At 40.3% G+C, this 21,005-nt stretch overlaps 1 protein-coding gene across 2 annotated transcripts; it reads right to left on the bottom strand.

Moving 5' to 3' along the window:
* Positions 1-8,753: 8,753 nt before the first annotated feature.
* On the bottom strand, positions 8,754-19,938 carry LOC128609046 (cartilage intermediate layer protein 1-like). Of its 2 annotated transcripts, none has more exons than XM_053627364.1 (6): positions 19,660-19,919; positions 19,531-19,570; positions 19,165-19,198; positions 19,043-19,066; positions 18,715-18,886; positions 8,754-9,015 (listed from the first exon to the last, which is right to left on the bottom strand). In XM_053627364.1, the coding sequence occupies exons 2-6, from the start codon at positions 19,540-19,542 to the stop codon at positions 8,889-8,891; spliced, it is 369 nt and encodes a 122-aa protein (XP_053483339.1). In that variant the 5' UTR covers positions 19,543-19,570; positions 19,660-19,919; the 3' UTR covers positions 8,754-8,888. The 2 variants fall into 2 exon arrangements, with proteins under 2 accessions (XP_053483339.1, XP_053483340.1); XM_053627365.1 differs by lacking the exon at positions 8,754-9,015 and adding an exon at positions 17,014-18,048 and having other exon boundaries at positions 19,660-19,938.
* Positions 19,939-21,005: the final 1,067 nt, after the last annotated feature.

Below are 21,005 nucleotides of genomic sequence, written 5' to 3'. Positions count from 1 at the left end.
TAAAATCCATTAATCATTCATATTTCATCTGTATAAAATATAATGTGTACATTTCAGGCATCTGCATTAATTGATTTATTTTGTTGAATAATGGGAATTTTTATTTCAATTAAATAAAAGAATTAACTGCAGCCTTTAGAAATCCCAGTTTGTTTTATCTAGCCCTATTATAAAAGAAATTCAATAAGACATAAATGAATTTAATAAGACATCACCAATATAAGATATGTCTTTATCTAAATATGTTCATTAGTGATTATTTTACTTGTGGTAATGATTTTCACAGAAAAGGCAGATTAAAGGTAGTTTTCTTTTTTTCTTTTTCCTTTTTTAATTAAAAATGTAATGAAAACCTGTCTTTTTTTCATGTAACCCTGTTCCCTGAGAAGGGAACGAGATGTTGCATTTAGCATAACAGTATGACAGCGCCCTTGCGCGCGTGACCAGTATCTGAAGCTTGTGTAAAATCATGCCTCTATTTATAGGCCTGCCATGATCAGGTAACGAAGCAATTAAGCGCCTGTGAACCATGCCGCCAGCCTCTATTATCTGAAGCGAAGACGCAATTCACAGGTCTGCCCTGGTATGACAAAGCTATGCAACGTCTCGTTCCCTTCACAGGGAACAGGGTTACATGCGTAACCCAGACGTTCCCTTTCAAAGGGAACTTTGACGTTGCATTTAGCATAACAGTATGGGAACGGGAATACCCACTCTGTCATACAGAGGGTACGGCCTGTTCAAAAAGACCCAAGCCCAAGGGTCACTGCAAGACACTCGAGCCCGGGGTGGAATGAATATCCAGGCTGTAATAACGGATGAATATGTGTGGCATAGACCATCCTGCAGCAGCACACATATTCTGCAAGGATATCCCTTTGGACAAAGCCTTCAAGGAGGCGACCGCCCTAGTGGAATGAGCTCTTATGCCCAGAGGCGTGGCAAGACCGCGCGCCTCGTAAGTCATAGAGATTGCTTCCACTATCCAATTAGACATGCGTTGCTTTGACAGAGCATCACCTTTACTGTCACCTGACAGACCTTCCAAGACCACAGAAAGGTCCCAGGAAGGTATGCGTGGCCTGCAGATGGGCCTCAGCCATCTGACACCACGCATGAAGCTCGAAGTTAGAGGATGTTGCCCCACAGAGGTTCCATCAACAGGGGCGTGGCTGGCCGAAATGGCGGCCACGTAAACCCTGATTGTAGAAGGAGCCAACCCTGCTGAGAAACGTTCTTGTAAGACCTCCAGGACTGTAGCTATTGCGCAGTTCACTGGGTCTAGCTGACGTTCCTCACACCACAAGACAAAAAGCCACCACTTGAGCGCATACAATTTCCTTGTGGATGGTGCTCTAACGTTTAACATGGTCTTTACAACCTCAGGAGTGAGGGCGAACCACAGCAGCCAGTGTGTTGTCTCCTCGGAGGCGAAAACATCCACTTCCGCTTGTCCAAACCTCCACCATATGGACTCCACCACTTGTGGATGGAGCCTCGAACCCTCGGGCCTCAGCCCCAGCCTCGACAGGATGCCTGCCCCTACATTCTGGCTGCCCGGAATGTACATTGCACTCACTGACAAGAACTTTCCCTCTGCCCAGAGAAGGATTAGTTGCACCTGCCTGAACAGGGGGTGTGAACGTAACCCTCCCTGGTGGTTGATATACAAGACCACCGCTGTGTTGTCTGACACAACTAGCACATGGTGACCTCTCAACTGAGGAAGAAATAATTTCACTGCTAGGAATATGGCCCGCATCTCTAGGCGATTTATATGCCACTCCAGATGAGGGCCGCTCCAAAGACCGTGAGCTGGACAGCCATTTAAGACTGCACCACAGCCTGTTAGGGATGCGTCTGTCATTACCATCTTGCGGTAAGGAGACACCCCTAGAGTGTGACCCAAGGCTAGAAACTGCGGGCACCTCCAAATACTCAGAGCACGTAGGCATCACCACGTGACACTGATTACTCTGAGAGGTTTCATCCTCGGATGAAACCCCTGACTTTTCAGCCACCACTGAAACGGTCTCATGTGCAATAGGCCCAACGGTATGACGTTGGCTGCTGCTGCCATAAGGCCCAACAGTTTCTCGTAGAGACTGGAGGGGATGCCCAGACCTAGCTTTATCTTGCTTAAAGTTGATAGGATCGATCCTATGCGTGTTGGGGATAAAAACGCCCTCATTGTAGTAGAATCCCATATAACACCTAGAAAAGTTGTCCTCTGCACTGGAGAAAGCATACTTTTCTTGAGGTTCAACCTGAGCCCCAAGCTCCTCATGTGGGCGAGAACAACATCTCGATGTTGAACCGCCTGTTCCCTGGATTGTGCTAGAATTAACCAGTAGTCCAGGTAGTTTAGTACATGGTTGCCCTGGAGTCACAAGGGAGCCAGAGCAGCATCCATGCACTTTGTGAAGGTGTGAGGGGATAAAGCTAGCCTGAAGGGAAGAACCTGAAATTGGTATGTGTTGTCTACAAATGCAAACCTCAGGAACTTCCTGGGACTGGGCGATGTTCCTATGTGGAAATATGCATCTTTCAGATCTATCGTCACAAACCAGTCCTCGGACTGAATCTGTGGCATGATAAGTTTGAGCATCAGCATCTTGAACCTGTATGTCCGAAGAGTACGGTTCAGATGACGCAGATCTAAAATTGGCCGCATATTCCCATCTTTTTTGCGGACCAGGAAATAACGGCTGTAAAACCACCCTCTGTTAGGGAATGGGGTACAAGTTCTAAGGCCCCTTTGTCCAAAAGGGAACTTACTTCCTGCGCTAACATTGGGCTCTGCTCTGTGCTGACAACTGTGGTGAGCACACCTCTAACCGGGGGGTCAAGCTCTGAACTGGACCTGGTAACCCTTTTCTATGGTAGACAGAACCCATGGAGACACAGTTGGCAGTAGTTTCCACACTGCCAAATGGTCTTTCAGTGATGTTAGATTTTCCATATTTCGTTGGAGGGAAAGCATCAGATTTCCGTCTCCCTGTGACAGCTCGCTGACCATAGATGGCTGAAAACGTGGGATGGCCAGGGCAGGCCCTACAGTAGCACTGGGGGCTAACTGCCCTAACAACCTCATGTCCCCTGATACGTCCCTCCGTGGCCCATCAGGACCGTTCCTTCCTACCCTGCTTTGCTTTTATGATCATTCTTAGATCAGGCCTCTTAGCAGGCTGTGGCTGTGGCCGCCCGATCCCCCTGGCTTTCTGCGGGGGTAGGCGAGCCGCCACACTCGCCTTCTGCGCCTACCTTGCACTAGCGCTGGCCCGGGCTCCACTCATGGAGGCCCGGGCGAACTCGACATGACGGGGAAGGAACTGGCTAGATGTCGCCATTTGCAGTTTTGCCTCGTGACACCTGTCGGCGATGGCATTAACCGTGCTGCCAAACAGGCCGGAAGTTTTAACAGGGGCGTTCAGCAAGGAGACCTTATCTTTGACCCCCATCCCTGAGAGGTTGAGCCATAGGTGCCTCTCCACCACAACCAGGCTACCCATTGAACGGCTGATATGATGGGCCGTTTGTTTGGTCACCCGGAGAGATAAATCTGTGGCGCAGCGCAGCACTGCCACTGCCTCGGGCCCAGTATCGAGCTCACTCAGGAGGTCTGATGGTAGGCCTGCAACACTGCCATTGTATGCAGTGACCCACAAGCAAGACCTGCTGCCGCATAGGCTTTACCCACCAATGCCGAGGTGGCCTTACATGGCTTAGAAGGTAAAGTTGGCCTCCCTAAATTACCTGCCGTTGATGGAGAGAGGTGGCTCGCAAGCGCCTCCTCCACCTTTGGTATCGCTAAATAGCCGTGCTGCTTACTCCCCATGACGGCTGAGTAATCAGACATCGCGGGGTTATAAACACGGCTAGTGTATGGTGTTCTCCAGAAGCGTGATATCTCATCATGCACTTCCGGAAAAAAGGGGAGTTTTCTGCGGTGCGAGGGAGCTTTATATTTATTTTCACTGGAGAGGAAGTGCTCATCCAGCCTGCTATGAGCCACTTCCTCTTCCCCGGGCCAGTCTATATTCAACTTTTCAACTGCCCTAGTGATCACCTCAAGCAGCTCTTTATATGCTTGAGAGCTGCTGTCGGTTTTTGGTGTAATGGCACCCTCTACCGACTCCTCGGAGTCAGCAAGGGTGTTTTGGCTTTCCATAGGGTAAGGAGGAGTCGCGACGCGAGCTCCAAAGACAGGCGGAGAGCCGGACCCAGAAGACAGAGCAAGAGATAGAGCAGCGCTCATCTCCGGCTCCTCTTCCAGATCCATACGAGAATCCCACGACCTTAGCTGGCTGGCTGCCTCGGCAGCGGCCGGCCCAGATCCACGAGGCTCTGAAACTCAACTCCCTTCGGACAAGAAGAGAGCGAGCCGAGAGCGTAGCTACCTAATCGTGAAATGTTGACAGTCAGAAACCTTGAAGGCTGCTGTAGCATACTCCACGCTCAAACACTTCACACAGAAAGCGTGTCCGTCTCCTCCAGCGATGAAACGGGAGCAAGGCATAAGACACTTTCTGAAATCTTTTTCGCTCATTATTTCGCTCTAAAAAAGGGATAGAAAAGTTTAGAGATTTCGAGAAAATATAGAGTAGAAATGAAACGTTTTTTGTCATACAAACAACAGACATGCAGTTTTGCTGAAGATAATAAGGCTGGTGGCGTGGTTCACAGGTGCCATATATATATCATGCGACGCGCTTAATTGCCACGTCACCTGATCATTGCAGGCCTATAAGTAGAGGCATGATTTTACACAAGCTTCAGATACCGGTCACGCGCACAAGGGCGCTCCCATACTGTTATGCTAAATGCAACGTCGAAGTTCCCTTTGAAAGGGAACTCTTTCAAATTGAGTTATCAGCAGAAATCAGGTCCAATAGTAAACTATTGACAGACGTGTTTGTTTCCTGAAAAGGTTAATATAAGGGATTTCTAAGAACACAGCATACTCGTGATCGATCAATGACCAACGCTTAGTAGTGCCTACTCAGTGTGGCTCAAGGTCCCTTTCCAGAACCTTCACACTAACTGTTCCTCAGTGGTGGAATGAACTTCCAACCTCAATCCAGACCACAGAATCTGTCACTATCTTCAAAAAACAGCCTAAGTGTCACGAACCTCTAAACGGCACGGAAGCAGGAGCGGACGGCAGGTGTAGAGCGTAGTATCGGGAAGTTCAAGAAACGTAGTCGTAGGACAGGCAAGAGTCAAGCGATCGGGTGAACAACACAAACGGGGTCAGGCAGAGAGCGTAGTCGAAACCGAAAACAAGGGTCGAGGATCACGAGAGAACAAACAAACTAGAACGGCTTGGTAATGCAGAGAAATGAGTGACTGAGCGTATACTTCGCGTAGATTCTGGGTGAATGACTTCCCTAAGTACTAGCGGTGAGAGTGTGTGTGTGTGATTGGTGCCAGGTGTGTCTGATCAGAACTCCGGGGATGGTGAGCGCATGCGTGCATGAGAAGTGAGTGTTGCATCTTGGGAATTTGAGTTCTGATCAGACTGAGCTGTGACACTAAGACCCACCTCTTCCGTGAACATCTTTAAAAAACCCTATAAGAAAAATTTTTTAAAAAAACCCCTACTCTGGCAATTATACCTCTACTCTGTGCACTTTACTTCTTCTAGAACTCAATTAATAGATCTTGTAAAGTAACATTACTTGTATTGTTCTCTGCTTGATATGTCGCTTTGCTTGTATTTTCTCATTTGTAAGTTGCTTTGGATAAAAGCATTTGCTAAATGAATAAATGTATGTATGTATAAATGTATCTATCTATCTGTCAAAAACATAATATAGATCAGGTTATATATAGACAAATTGTATATAGAATATAGATCATCATTATACCTGGTCTCCTCCAATATGGGGGGAGGGGCATCCCAAAGGATAGGGGAGGCCTGGGGGGGGGGTAGTTACTGGGTTGCTGTAGTTACAAAAGGTTGAGAAGCACTGGTCTAGAGGATACAAAATGTGATGCATTGCTAAAGAAAAATATTATCACTTTAACCATTTGCACATACAGATGATGTAAACAGTCTAGAGACCAAAGAAACTAGAAACTGTAGAATCACACTGACTATGACTATGACTACGGGGTTGTCCACTAATCGTAGGGTTGCCAGTTCGATTCCCGGCCCACATGACTCCATTTAGTCCAAGTGACCTTGGGCAACACACTGAACCCCAGGTTGCTCCCGATGGCAAGTTAGCGCCTTGCATGGCAGCTCTGCTACCATTGGTGTAGCACTGGCTTAGCACTCCCTTAGCACTAGATATGTACCTAAATCGTTTAAATTAGCAGTTATTAAACCCCTGCTTAAAAAACCTGACCTTGACCCCTCTCAACTGTCCAGCTATAGACCTATATCAAATCTCCCCTTCATCTCCAAGATCTTAGAAAAGGTTATTAGCACAGCAGTTATGGTCATACTTACATAGGAATAACATTGATGAAAAGTATCAGTCAGGATTTACACCTCATCATAGCACAGAGACAGCGCTGGTTATAGTAGTAAACGACCTACTACTGGCCTCTGATCAGGGTTGTGTCTTGCTGCTTGTGTTACTTGACCTTAGTGCAGTTTTTAATACTATAGATCATACTATTCTCCTTGACAGATTAGAAAATGTTGTTGGCATTAAGGGAACAGTCCTCTCCTGGTTCAGGTCTTATTTGACTGATCGTTATCAGTTTGTAGATGTAAATGGAGACTTCTCAACACATACCGAGGTAAATTTTGGTGTTCCACAAGGTTCTGTTTTTGGCCCACTGCTTTTTACTTTATATATGCTACGTCTAGGTCAAATTATTCGTAAACATGGAATTAGCTTCCACTGTTATGCTGATGATACACAGTTGTATGTTTCAACAAAGCCAGAGGACAGACAGCAACTTAATAAAGTTGAGGAATGTGTAAAGGACATTAGATGTTGGATGCTAACTAACTTTCTTTTACTTAATTCTGATAAGACAGAAGTACTTGGATTAGGATCACGTGTAGCTAGAAGTAAGCTTTCTGATCACATGGTTACTCTGGATGGTCATTCTCTTTCATCATATGCAGCAGTAAAAGACCTTGGTGTGATTATTGACTCCAGCCTATCATTTGATGCTCATGTAGATAATATTACTAGGATAGCCTTCTTTCATCTCAGAAATATTTCTAAGATAAGAAATATATTGTCATTACGTGATGCAGAAATATTAGTTCATGCTTTCGTCACCTCTAGACTAGATTACTGTAATGCCTTACTGTCTGGATGTTCCAGTAGGTGCATAAACAAACTCCAGTTAGTCCAGAATGCAGCTGCTAGAGTCCTAACTAGAACCAGAAGATACAACCACATCACCCCGATCTTATCAACACTGCATTGGCTCCCAGTCAAATCTCGCATTGATTATTAAAGTACTATTATTAACATATAAAGCACTAAATGGTCTCGCGCCACAGTATCTAAGCGACCTTTTGGTTTTCTATGATCTGCCACGCCTACTTAGATCAAAAGATGCAGGCTATTTGACGGTACCTCGAATAGCGAAGGCTACAGCACAGGGAAGAGCTTTCTCTTATAGAGCCCCACAGTTATGGAACAGTCTTCCAATTAGTGTTCAGGACTCAGACACAGTCTCAGAGTTTAAGTCTAGGCTTCAAACGTATTTGTTTACTCAAGCCTACCATGATTAGACTTTCTGTTACGCTAAGCACAGTCCTAATAATCTTTTCTCTCCCTCTCTCCTTATGTCGAGCCACACATGATTTTATGGAGATACCAGAGATCCTGATTCTTTCTGCTCTCCGGACCTGCCTGATCCGTTTCAGATGTCCCACCTCTGGATGGAGCTCTCATCTACTCCAATTCTAGATTGCTGGGACTACGGCTGCTTCTAGGGCCAAACAGACTTCATATAAAACCATAATTAACTTTTTCACACTATCTGTTGTTACCCAGATGAGGATGGGTTCCCTTCTGAGTCTGGTTCCTCTCAAGGTTTCTTCCTCTTAACATCTTATGGAGTTTTTCCTTGCCACCGTCACCAGCGGCTTGCTCGATTGGGATAAATTCAAACTTTTAATATCTGTATACCGTGTTTATATATTTCTGTAAAGCTGCTTTGAGACAATGTCTATTGTAAAAAGCGCTATACAAATAAAATTGAATTGAATTGAATTGGTGTGTGAGTGTGTGTGTGAATGGGTGAATGAGACACAGTGTAAAGCACTTTGGATAAAAGTTCTATATAAGTGCAGTCCATTTACTATGATGCTGATACTGAACATCCTTTCAACACACTTAGTACTGTTTGATTTTAAGGTATATAATGTGGACGAGTAATGATTTATAATCCCAATATCTGTTCACACAGAATAGGATGTCTTCCCTTTCAAAGTTGATTCTTCTCATTGTTTTAAATTCTTATTGTCTCAGGGAGTTGTCTTGCCACTGTTGTGGCAAGATAAAAACATAAGCTGCCCTGCCACACACACACACACACATACACACACACACACACACACACCATACTTATCAAAACCAGAAAAAAATTATAAAGCACTGACACTTCCATTAATTAAACTATAGTTTTGCAAAGTAACTGGCTAGATAAAGTATGATTTAAATCCCATATGTTTGCATTCTTTAATTCATAATGAGAACAGCATACAAAGAACATGCTACAGTCAATAACCTAATCACCAAGTGTCTAAGAAAACAAGTGAAAAAGTTAATCATCTCAAAAACAAGATATACTCAGTGACATTTTAGACATTTAAAAAAGAAAAACAGCCTTTTAAATTGTATAATAAAATGGCTGAAGAAACAAGCATGCATGTGTGCAGTATCTAAGCAAAAGTTCTAGGCTGGGATCTACGCCACTTCAGTCATGATTGGGGGCCAAGAGCATGGGCATCCAAAGCGCACCTTATAGTCCAAGCAGCATTCTCCATTCTTTTGTTGAGAACTGACACATGCAAATCCAAAAACTGTGTCATACCTGATGGAGACAGAGAAAAATGGGGAAAGGCCAAACTAATGAATCAAATAAATCACTTTTCAAATATTTATAATGATTTAATATGAAAATTTTATGATTTAGAAGGTGTTTAATTGTTGTTTTTTTATAACAGCAACTTTTATAATAGTTCCAGCTCCAAGGTCCTAATACATTATTATTTCTATAGTAACAACTTACACAGGGACTTGTATGGTGGACTCCCTACATAAACAGATTTTTTTTAATTGTTGGTATGGAGAGATTTTCTGTGAGGAGACTTTATATAGCAGAGTCTGCAGTGTCATCGTTTGTTACAGTCAGGCGTAAATCTCTAACTTTATATTTTCTAACAGGAAAGTTTTCAATACAGAGGGCTTAACAGCTGTATCTCAATTATGTCACAAGAAGGGTTTTTTTGTTGTTGTTGTCTTTTTTTGGCAAAAAGAGGCAGAAGAGACACTGACAGTTTATTGCTATTGTAAGTGACAGCAGGAATTAACTAACTAACTAAAAACTCAATAATAAAAAAATATAGTTAAATTTATGTGGCATTGACAAACAAAAAATTTAATGAAATACAGGTGACATTTATTGAATTCATAAAAACATTTAACAGATATAAGAATTGGAGTTGATTTATCTTCTTACCAATCTCCCTGCCATCTGGGAAGACAAGAGTCCCAATCCCTTCCATTTGAAAAGCAAAAAGAGTGTTGGTTAGTTATTAAAATTGGTTAGCTACAAAATATGGAAAAGTGTCTTCAACTGTGGAAATGTGTAACAGAATCCCAAATTGTGTAATTTTGGAAAAGTGACCTCCACTGACCTAAAGAATGAAATGGTGCTGTAGCCTCACCAGGAAAATCTAGCTAACTTGCGAACATTTATTTGCACAACCTAATTAAGTCAACCAACATTACAGAGATCATGGAAAGCATTACAACCTAAACCACAACCTCTCTTTTTGTCACATTAACCTTGTGAAGAACTTTTGACCTCAACAGATACTAACATATATGCACCTGTTAACCAGCACTAACATTAACGTTAACGTTAACCCACTTTCTGTATTACATCATGGTGAATAGCTGTAATGCTATGTTATTGTTAACCTGCAAAAAGGTCATGGGAATATCTGCTACCACTGGTGTGTGAGTGTGTGTGTGTGAATGGGTGAATGATAACCAGTGTAAAGCACTTTGGAACCACTAAGGTTAAAAAAGCGTTATATAAGTGCAGACCATAAGACCAATATCTAACATTACCGCGAGCTGTATGCTAAAGTAATGTTATCAGCTCAGGTGAGTATCTATGTTAGCATCACTCATCCCTACTGTGATTGGTGACAGCATCCAGCTAGCTAACCCTAGCTTGGAGCCTCAGATAAGTTGCAGACCCAGAGAATTATACAATAATAGTCCATATTTCACAGCCAACATTAACACATGACACTAGTAGCGTAACTCCAACACGGAGGAAGCAGTACATGATATACCCTATTGAAGCCGTCGTGATGGGTAAAGTTCATTATCACTCGCTGAGTTACTGTTTTACAGTGAATACATTTTCGAGAGATCCCTGCTTAAATATCACAAACTCGGCCAGGCATTTTCAGCAGCATTAACGCTAAATATTGATGAATGCCAACTTACAATAAGTACTGAACTCGTCAACATTTTTTTCCAGTAAATATATTTCCAATGAGGCTATTTACATGAAATTTTCACCAGACATCTGTATTAGCTCAAGAAATCCACACATATAAAGAAATCCAAACATTAAAGTCCATAAATGAAGTTATGTGCGATAAAGAGGAATGACACAGGAAAAAAGTATTGAACTGAAATTTATTTAATACTTAATGAGACGCCTTTGTTTGTAATGACAGCTTCAAGAGTCTTCCTGTATGAAGAAATTAATGGGCCGCAGTATTCAGGTGTGATTTTGGCCCGTTCTTCTACACATATTGTCTTTGAATCTTGTTCAATTTGATTCAAGTCATGTGATTGACTGGGCCATTCCAATGCCTTGATTGTTTTTCTCTGAAACCAATTGAGAGTTTCCTTTGCTGTATGCTTTGGATCGTTGTCCTGCTGGAAGGTCCCTCCACGTCTCATCTTCATCATCCTGGTGGATGGCAGCAGATTCTTCTTATGAATCGCCCAGTAAAGGGCTCCATTCATTGTTACTTCAATTATATGAAGTCTGCCAGGACCATGCACTGAAAAACAGCCACACACCATGATGCTTCCACCTCCAAACTTCACTGTTGCCATAATGTTTTTGGGGTGTTTGCTCGTCATTTCTTCTCCAAACATGGTGTGTAGTATGACAGCCAAAAAGTTCAATTTTGCTCTCGTCTGACCAGACTACACTCCCAGTATTTCATAGGCTTGTCCAAACAAGTTGTAGCAAACTTTAAACGAGCTTCAACATGCCTTTTCTTTAGTAATGTAGTCTTGCGGGGTGAGCGTGAGTAGTGCAGTGCATTGCCTATTGTTTTCTCTGTGATGATGGCACCTGCCGCCTTCAAGTGTTTCTGGAGCTCTTTCTGAGTGTTCCTTGGCTCTTGGGTTACTCTTCTGACTATTCTTTTGACTCCCTGGTCAGAACTCTTGCGAGGGGCTCCTGTGCGTGGCCGATTGATGATGGAGTGATGTTGCTTCCACTTGAGGATAATGGCCCCAGTGGTGCTTACTGTAAGATTCAGAAGTTTTAAAATACGTCTGTATCCGATTCCAACAATATGTTTCACAACAATTAGGTTGTGAAGCTCTTGGGAGAGCTCTTTGCATTTTACCCATCATGAGATGTTTCATGTGTGACATCTTGGTAATGAAAAGCCTTTTTATAGACCATCAATTTACTAACCCAGCTGATATTAATTTGCACAGATGGGGGTATAATTACTTATGGACCACTCATACGTCTATTTCCCAAAGACAACCTCTGGATATGATGCTGAGCAGATACACTCAACTTCTTTGGTCGACCATGGTGAGGCCTGTTCTGAGTGGAACCTGTCCTGTTAAACCGCTGTATGGTCTTGGCCACCGTGCTGCAGGTCAGTGTCAGGGTCTTTTCAATCTTCAGTCAGGGTCTTTTTTTATAGCCTAGGCCATCTTTATGTAGAGCAACACTTCTTTTTTCAGATCCTCAGAGAGTTCTTTTCCATGAGGTGCCATGTTGAATTTCCAGTGACCAGTATGACACCGGGGAGGGAAAATGGCTAATTGGGACCAATTTGGACATTTTCACTTAGGGGTGTCACTTTTGTTGCCAGTGGTTTAGACATTAATGGCTGTGTGTTGAGTTATTTTGAGGGGACAGCAAATTTACACTGTTACACAAGCTGTAAACTCACTACTTTACATTGTAGCAAAGTGTCATTTCTTCAGTTTTGTCCCATGAAAAGATATAATCAAATATTTACAAAAATGTGAGGGGTGTACTCACTTTTGTGAGATATTGTATATGAAACGCAGAGCATGACATAATTCTGTGTACCGATAAGAAGCAATTTGAGGCAGTTCAAACAGGCTTTGTTTTAGGATCTTGGAAGATGTTTAGACGGACCTTGAACAGAAGAACATGTTTGTGTCTCTGTAAGCAGATAAACATTCTGTACTGATCTCAGTGACATGACATGGCCTTCTTAGGCGTTATCTTCACATGAGAATGAAACAGAACAAGAACAAACTTATTACAAAGTAAAAATTAGTAATTTCCCTCACAACTACTAATGTGAGAGGTGAGTTTACTGATTTAAAGTTATGTTTCTTTCTCTTTTTAGGTATCATAAAAAAATGAAGGCGATTTCCAGGTTGTCTTACTCTTCGTAAATTACAGTAGGTTATTAAACTCATAGTCTATGATTTTTTTTTTCTAATTAGATATTTTTGTATTATTAATTAGTGAAATGCAAAAATCCTCCAGCTGCTCTTGTATTTGGTCTGTTTTAGGTGAGGCTTTGAGGTGTTATGGATGTGTTGGAAAAGGCTGTTCAGTTAGACAAGAGAAATGTGGCTCTCTTTTGCAAAATCCTGTCTGTGCCATCATAGATGCCCGTAAGAACTTTTAGTATAATATTCTCAATCGAAGAAGAATATGACACATAAAATATGAACCTGTAAATATATATCTCAATGTTTTAAACACCCAGGTCTTTTTAATAACCCATTGATTCATGAACCCATCCTAGGATGCATGGGCACTCTGCTAATTCAGTTGTGGGAATAAAAACACCACATTTTTATTTATAACAATTTTATTTGTCTTCACATGCACAGCTGTTCAACGAAACCTCAATACCTCAGCCCAGGATGGTCCTATCTCCTTGAAACAAAAACTGATCTCTAGAGCACATTAGAAGGTACATGGACGTATACAAACATTTTGCACATTCTTGTTCCTTAGACTTAGAACGTAAGTCCAAATCTAATGTTCAAGATTGCTCACAGTTCCACATTTAGGGTCAATTTATACTGGGAAGGGTTCGAGTCTCATGCTTAATTTTTTTAGGAGGTACCTAGGTTAAGTATAGTGTGTATGCAGAACATTTCATGTTTGAGACTTCTCTTATTTATTTTTTTATGTGGGTGAAAAAGTGCAATTTAAAAAAAAAAAATCCCTGATTTTCGGTTTGAATATCTCTGGTGGGGGATCAGATACAAACCTGAAATTTTCATGGAAATAAGTACTCTTTAGTAGCATTCTGCTCTAAAAATTGTGAGTTTGAGATTGGAGGTAAACTCTGCAGGACAGTGGACCATGAAGGCCAGATTTGAGGAACCAGCCTGATCTATCATTTTGGTACAGGTGTACAGTTGGTATGCATGAATGTATTTTATCCAAACATGTAATTACAGTGTTCAGTTGGGTGTTTTACAACTGAACATATGATGATTTTACAAATGAACTGTGATGTTGTTTCTCCTGTGATAAAAGCAGTAAGTGACTAAAGCCTAGAAGATACGTACTGCTTTTAACACAGGAGAAACAACACCACAGCTCTGTTTATGACAATGTTCATTTGTAAAAGAAGAAGAAGAAGAAGAAGAGGAGGAGAAGTCTCAAACCTGAAATGTTCTGCATGCACACAACACTTACCTAGGTACCCCCTTGTATATAAATTAGGCCTGAAACTGAGACTCCCATTATAAATTGACCCTAAAAGTGTAACTGTGAGCAACACATGTGCCTTTTAATGTGCTCTAGAGGTCAGTTTTTGTTCCAAGGAGGTTCCAGTGGGTAATAACCCATTGTTTCATAAACCTGTCTAAAGGTGCTATTTTTATTTGTCTTCCAACAGTGAGATTTTCTATGAAAGGACGCATGAGTGAGTACATCTGTAGGGAGCAACAGCAGGCTCCCGGTACCACTGCTACCTGCTCCAGTACCGACTTCTGCAATCTCTAAGAAGGACATCACCCATGGACATCAGCTTTTATGACCATCATTAGCCAAGAAATTAAAATCCAGTACTCATTTATTTTTCGTCTGTATAAAATATAATCTGTACATTTCAGGCATGTGCATTAACTGATTTGTTAAATAGTGGGAATTTTTATTCAATTAAAAAAAATTTTAAAAACTGCAGCTTTTAAAAATTCCAGTATGTTTATTTCTAGCCCTAGTATAAAAGAAATTTAATAAGACATAAAATAATTGAATAAGACATCACCAGTAGTTTAGTTTAACTTTATTGTCCCTCTGTTTGTCACAGAGCGGAAATTTGTCTTTGACACTGGTATCATACATATATCTATAAATACAGTGGCAAGAAAAAGTATGTGAACCTTTCATGGAATTTCATGGTTTTCTGTATAAATTTGTCATAAAATGTGATCTGATCTTCATCTAAGTCAAGGGTATGACAAATATAATGTGTCTAAAATAATAACACAAAATAACTACTGATCTTTCATGTCTTTATTGAGAACAATGAAAAATACCTCATAGTGCTTGTGGAAAAAGTATGTGAACCCTTGAGTTAATGACCTTAAAAAAGCTAATTGGAGTCAGGTTTTAGCACACCTGGAGTCTGGTTTAGAAAATGAGTTTGGAGGTGTGGACTACAGCTACTTTGAGTGATAAAAACCCCTCAAATTTTTGGAGTTTGCTCTGCACAAGAAGCACACGCTTATGTGAGCCATTCCATGCCGTGCCAAAAAGGGCTTTCAGAGGATCGATGAGCAAGGGAAAAAAAGAATAAAAAATCACAGACATTTATGCACTGATCTTCAGGAAAAAGATGTTTTCTTAAGTTAGTAAGTGCAAAACCTATTGACACAAAACACACAACAGCTAAGTCAAATGCCACCTAATTCATAAACATGACATCAATTCAGAACATGACAGTTAATTCAGAAACATGACAGCAATTCAGAGTATGAATAGATTATTAAAATCCCTAATCACATGAACAAAATATTTGCTTCTCATCCAAATAATTAAACCAACACATTTTAGATATTAAACCAACATCACATTTCAGGTTAAAGGTGTAGCCAGTGTTGCTCATGTCTAAAGGGTTTATTCATAGCCAAGGGATTGCCTTTTTGTTGCCTACACATTATATTGCTGCCATACTAACTTCAAGCCTTCTTTGAAAGTTTCAGTCCAGACTAAATTTGTGAAATATATCTCCTACAGAGAAAACTTGGTTGGCGATTTCATTACCAAATTTTGGTATTTAGTATTTTTGTTCTGCCTGAAGGTCCAAAATATGTTGCAGACACAAATCCCACATAAGAGAGGCTCAGACAAACATTAGCTTTTGGGAACTGTGTCCATCTGCCACTTTAAAATGGGTTTAGGGGGTTTGCTTGAGAGCCACTCCTATTTGACACAATGAATTCAAAAGAAAGGAACGACCTTTGAAGAATGCTGCAACCTTTTCATAGGCATTGCCCTTCACACTTTGTTATTTGACACAGACAACAGTTGTGTCCATTGCCAGGACAATGTCTTCAACAAATAAGTAAAGGCTACAAACAGAGACAGATGCTTTTAATACCATGAAAAAAAACCTTCTGTCTGCATTGTGGGACTGAGCCTGCTGAAATCTACAGGTACATCTCAAAAATAAGAACATTGTGGAAAAGTTCATTTTTTTCGGTAATTTAATTCAAAAAGTGGAACTTTCATGTTCTAGATTCATTACAGATAAAGATAAATATTTCAAGCCTTGTTTTTGTTTTAATCTTGATGATTATGGCTTACAGCTCATGGAAATCAAAAATTCAGTATCTCAAAATATTAGAGTAAAAAATGTGTCATGCAGAAATGTTGTCCTGAGAAGAGCTCTAAACAGCTAATTAACTCAAAACAGCTGCAAAGATTTCCTGAGCCTTTCAAGTCCAGTGTGAAGTTTCCACAGTCAGTGATGATTTGGGGCGCCATGTCATGTACTGGTGTTGTTCCACTGTGTTTTCTCAAGTCGAGAGTCAATGCAGCATCTACCAGGAGATTTTAGAGCACTTCATGCTTCCATCTGCTGACGAGCTTTATGGAGATGCTGATTTCCTTTTCCAGCAGGACAAAACTACTAGTGACTGGTTTACTGACCATGGTATTACTGTGCTTGATTGGACAGCCGACTCGCCTGACCTGAATCCCATAGAGAATCTATGAGAGACACCAGACCCAACAATACAGACGAGCTGAAGGCCGCTATCAAAGCAACCTGGTCTTCCCGAACACATCAGCAGTGCCACAGGCTGATTGCCTCCATGCCACGCCACACTGATGCAGAAATTCCTGCAAAAGGTTTAAAGCCCCGACAAAGTACTGAATCCATAAACCGGTCGACATTTCTGTATTATAAATTCTTTATTCTAATATTTTTAGATATTGGATTTTTGATTTCCATGTGCTGTAAGCCATAATCATTGCGATTAAAACAAAAAAGGCTTGAACTATTTCACTTTATGTGTAATGAATCTAGAATAGTGGTGCATGGCTAAAGAAAAATATTATCACTTTAACCATTTGCACATACAGTTGATGTAAACAGTCTAGAGACCAAAGAAACTACAAACTGCAGAATCACACTGACTATGACTATGACTACGGGGTTGTCCACTAATCGTAGGGTTGGCGGTTCGATTCCCGGCCCACATGACTCCACATAGTCCAAGTGACCTTGGGCAAGACACTGAACCCAAGTTGCTGCCGATGGCAAGTTAGCGCCTTGCATGGCAGCTCTGCTACCATTGGTGTGTGAGTGTGTGTGTGAATGGGTGAATGAGACACAGTGTAAAGCACTTTGGATAAAAGCGCTATATAAGTGCAGACCATTTACTATGATGCTGATACTGAACCTCCTTTCAACACACCTAGTACTGTTTGATTTTAAGGTATATAATGTGGACGAGTAACGATTTATAATCCCAATATCTGTTCACACAGAATAGGATGTGTTCCCTTTCAAAGTATGTTTCTCTCATTATTTTAACTTCTAGTTGTCTCAGGGAGTTGTCTTGCCACTGTTGAAGCAAGATATAATAACATATAAAAACATAATCTGCCCTGCCACTCACACACACACAATACTTATCAAAACCAGAATTTAAAAAAACAAACACTGACACTTCCATTAATAAAACTATAGTTTTGCAAAGTAACTGACTAGATAACGTATGATTTAAATCCCATATGTTTGCATTCTTTAATTCGTAATGAGAACAGCATACAAAGAACATGCTACAGTCAATAACCTAATCACCAAATGTCTAAGAATACAAGTGAAAAAGTTAATCATCTCAAAAACAAGATATACTCAGTGACATTTTAGACATTTTAAAAAGAAAAAAGAAAAACAGCCTTTTAAATTGTTTAATAAAATGGCTGAAGAAACAAGCATGCATGTGTGCAGTATCTAAGTAAAAGTTCTAGGCTGGGATCTACTCCACTTCAGGCTTGAATGGGGGCCAAGGGCATGGGCATCCAAAACGCACCTTATAGTCCAAACAGCATTCATCATTCTTTTGTTGAGAACTGACACAGGCAAATCCAGAAACTGTATCATACCTGATGGAGACAGAGAAAGATGGGGAAAGGCCAAACTAATGAATCAAATAAATCACTTTTCAAAATATTTTAATATGAAAATTTTATGATTTAGAAGGTGTTTAATTGGTTTTTTTGTTTGTTTTTTTTTATAACAGCAACTTTTATAATAGTTCCAGCTCCAAGGTCCTAATACATTATTATTTGTATGGTGTACGGACTTGTATGGACTTGTATGGTGGACGCTCTACATGAACAGATTTTTTTTTTTTAATTGTTGGTATGGAGAGATTTTCTGTGAGGGAGACTTTATATAGCAGAGTCTGCAGTGTCATCGTTTGTTACAGTCAGGGGTAAATCTCTAACTTTAGATTTTCTAACAGGAAAGTCTTCAATACAGAGGGCTTAACAGCTGTATCTCAATTATGTCACAAGAAGGGTTTTTTTTTGTTGTTGTCTTTTTTTGACATAAAGAGGCAGAAGAGACACTGACAGTTTATTGCTATTGTAAGTGACAGCAGGAATTAACTAATATATATATATATATATATATATATATATATATATATATATATATATATATATATATATATATATATAATCTAGTATCCAGCATGTCTGTTGTGTTTTATTTCTTAATTTATTCACATTGGTGAAGATCTACTGCACAATGCATTCTAGACTTACACTTGAAACACTTGTCCAATGCTTTCTGCAGGAACACCAGTGAGTGTTGCAGCCTGAATGGTCAGAGGTTTGGAACAGATCATTCTTGGATACTCTGCTCTCAAGTCTCGCAAGGTTTCATTATCGCCATTCCCACTGGGATTGTCCCGGTCAAACCACTGAGTGTAACAAACTGCAACAAGAGGAAGTCAATAAAAAGAAAGCCTTCAAGTCTTTTTCAGGTAATAGTCACATGCATCATATTCCATATATGCAGTATGTGAAAGCGCTTTACTCCCTGCATATATGTAACAGACATTGTGATGTCATGCCATCTTGTAAAACTTACGCTTTTTTTCCAGATCTTGGGCTCCTTGAGAAATAAAAATAGAAAAGTAGATAAAATAAAAAACTAAATATCATTTCAGGTTCAGTTGATGAGACTAATTACGTACTCTTCATCTTGCTTACCAGTATGTGTAGCAATCAAAATCACACCAAAGATCTATGACAAAATCCAATGACATTATTCAGTTAGTAAAGTGAGTAAACACACCATTAGAACATTACATTTTAGGACCAGTAATATACAGTACTGTGCAAAAGCACATGTAAAGAAATGCTGGAAAGATGTCGTCAAATATATTGAAATTAAACATTTCTACATAAAAAAAAATCTACTATAAAGAGCAGTGAACAGTAATAAACTAAATAAAGTGGATATTTGGTGTAACAGACCTTTGCTTTTTTTTTTTAATAAAAAAATGCATCAGTAGTCTCAGGTATATATAAAAGACAAACAATGTGTTAATGTGGAAGTGAAAAAAAGAGACTTACCAAAAGCTTCATGTTGCCTGTAAGTTAGAATCGAAAGCTCCTGGGAAAACACATACACAAACAAATGTACAGTGCAATTTAAGAGGGCTCGTTGGAGTCACTACATTAAAAAATGGTATTTGTGCTTACCAATGCTGTAAATACACTGGAAAGTTTGCAGTCTGTCTTATGTCTGTAGAATAACAAGTCTACTGAGGCTTCTCTTATATACCTGTGAAGGGACAAACGGCTCCACATTCACCACACCCACCACATTCACATGGAATATTTCAGTATGTCAGTAACAACACGAACCCTTTTTACTTGGTCTAAATTAGTACAAACAGTACCATTAAAGGTACCATTAATTTAGGAATAAGACTTATAACCCATTCATCTGTTCCTTTTTCACTCCCAGAAATGTTCACAAAATAAATAAACAATTAAATGAAATACTGGTGACATTTATTGAATTCATAAAAACATTTAACAGATATAAGAATTGGAGTTGATTTATCTTCTTACCAATCTCCCAGCCATCTGGAAAGACAAGAGTCCCACTCCCTTCCATTTGAAAAGCAAAAAGAGTGTTGGTTAGTTATTAAAATTGGTTAGCTACAAAATATGGAAAAGTGTCTTCAACTGTGGAAATGTGTTACAAAATCCCAAATTGTGTAATTTTGGAAAAGAGACCTCCACTGACCTAAAGAATGAAATGGTGCTGTAGCATCACCAGGAAAATCTAGCTAACTTGCGAACATTTATTCCCACAACCTAATTAAGTCAACCAACATTACAGAGATAGTGGAAAGCATTACAACCTAAACCTCAACCTCTCTTTTTGTCACATTAACCTTGTGAAGAACTTTTGACCTCAACATTACTGAGCTAGCTAAGTTCTGTTAGCTACTGACTATCTGCACCTGTTAACCAGCACTAACATTCACCCAATACATGAAGAAACACGGCTCTAAGCGATCCTCCTAATGCTAATTACTACAGCTTGCCTTGTCCAAAACGCTTGCTAAATGTAGGTAATGTTAACCCACTCTAACCCACCAGTGTAAAGCACTTTGGAACCACTAAGGTTAAAAAAGCGTTATATAAGTGCAGACCATAAGACCACTATCTAACATTACCGCGAGCTGTATGCTAAAGTAATGTTATCAGCTCAGGTGAGTATCTATGTTAGCATCACTCATCCCTACTGTGATTGGTGACAGCATCCAGCTAGCTAACCCTAGCTCGGAGCCTCAGATAAGATGCAGACCCAGAGAATTATACAGTAATAGTCCATATTTCACAGCCAACCTAAACACATGACACTAGTAGCGTAACTCCAACACGGAGGAAGCAGTATATGATATTCACTATTGAAGCCATCATGATGGGTAAAGTTAATTATCACTCGCTGAGTTACTGTTTTACAGTGAATACATTTTCGAGAGCTCCCTGCCTAAATATCACAAACTCGGCCAGGCACTTTCAGCAGCGTT

Source organism: Ictalurus furcatus, chromosome 6 (assembly GCF_023375685.1).
Source record: "Ictalurus furcatus strain D&B chromosome 6, Billie_1.0, whole genome shotgun sequence".
In the NCBI taxonomy this organism is placed as follows: Eukaryota; Metazoa; Chordata; class Actinopteri; order Siluriformes; family Ictaluridae; genus Ictalurus; species Ictalurus furcatus.
This window is presented reverse-complemented; position numbering and strand designations above follow the sequence as displayed.

Coding starts and splice junctions, on each gene's coding strand:
- LOC128609046 (XM_053627365.1), bottom strand. Junction 19,067..19,164: donor TTTGATTGCTACACATACTG/GTAAGCAAGATG, acceptor TTATTTCTCAAG/GAGCCCAAGATCTGGAAAAA. Junction 18,887..19,042: donor CCAAGATCTGGAAAAAAAGC/GTAAGTTTTACA, acceptor CTCTTGTTGCAG/TTTGTTACACTCAGTGGTTT.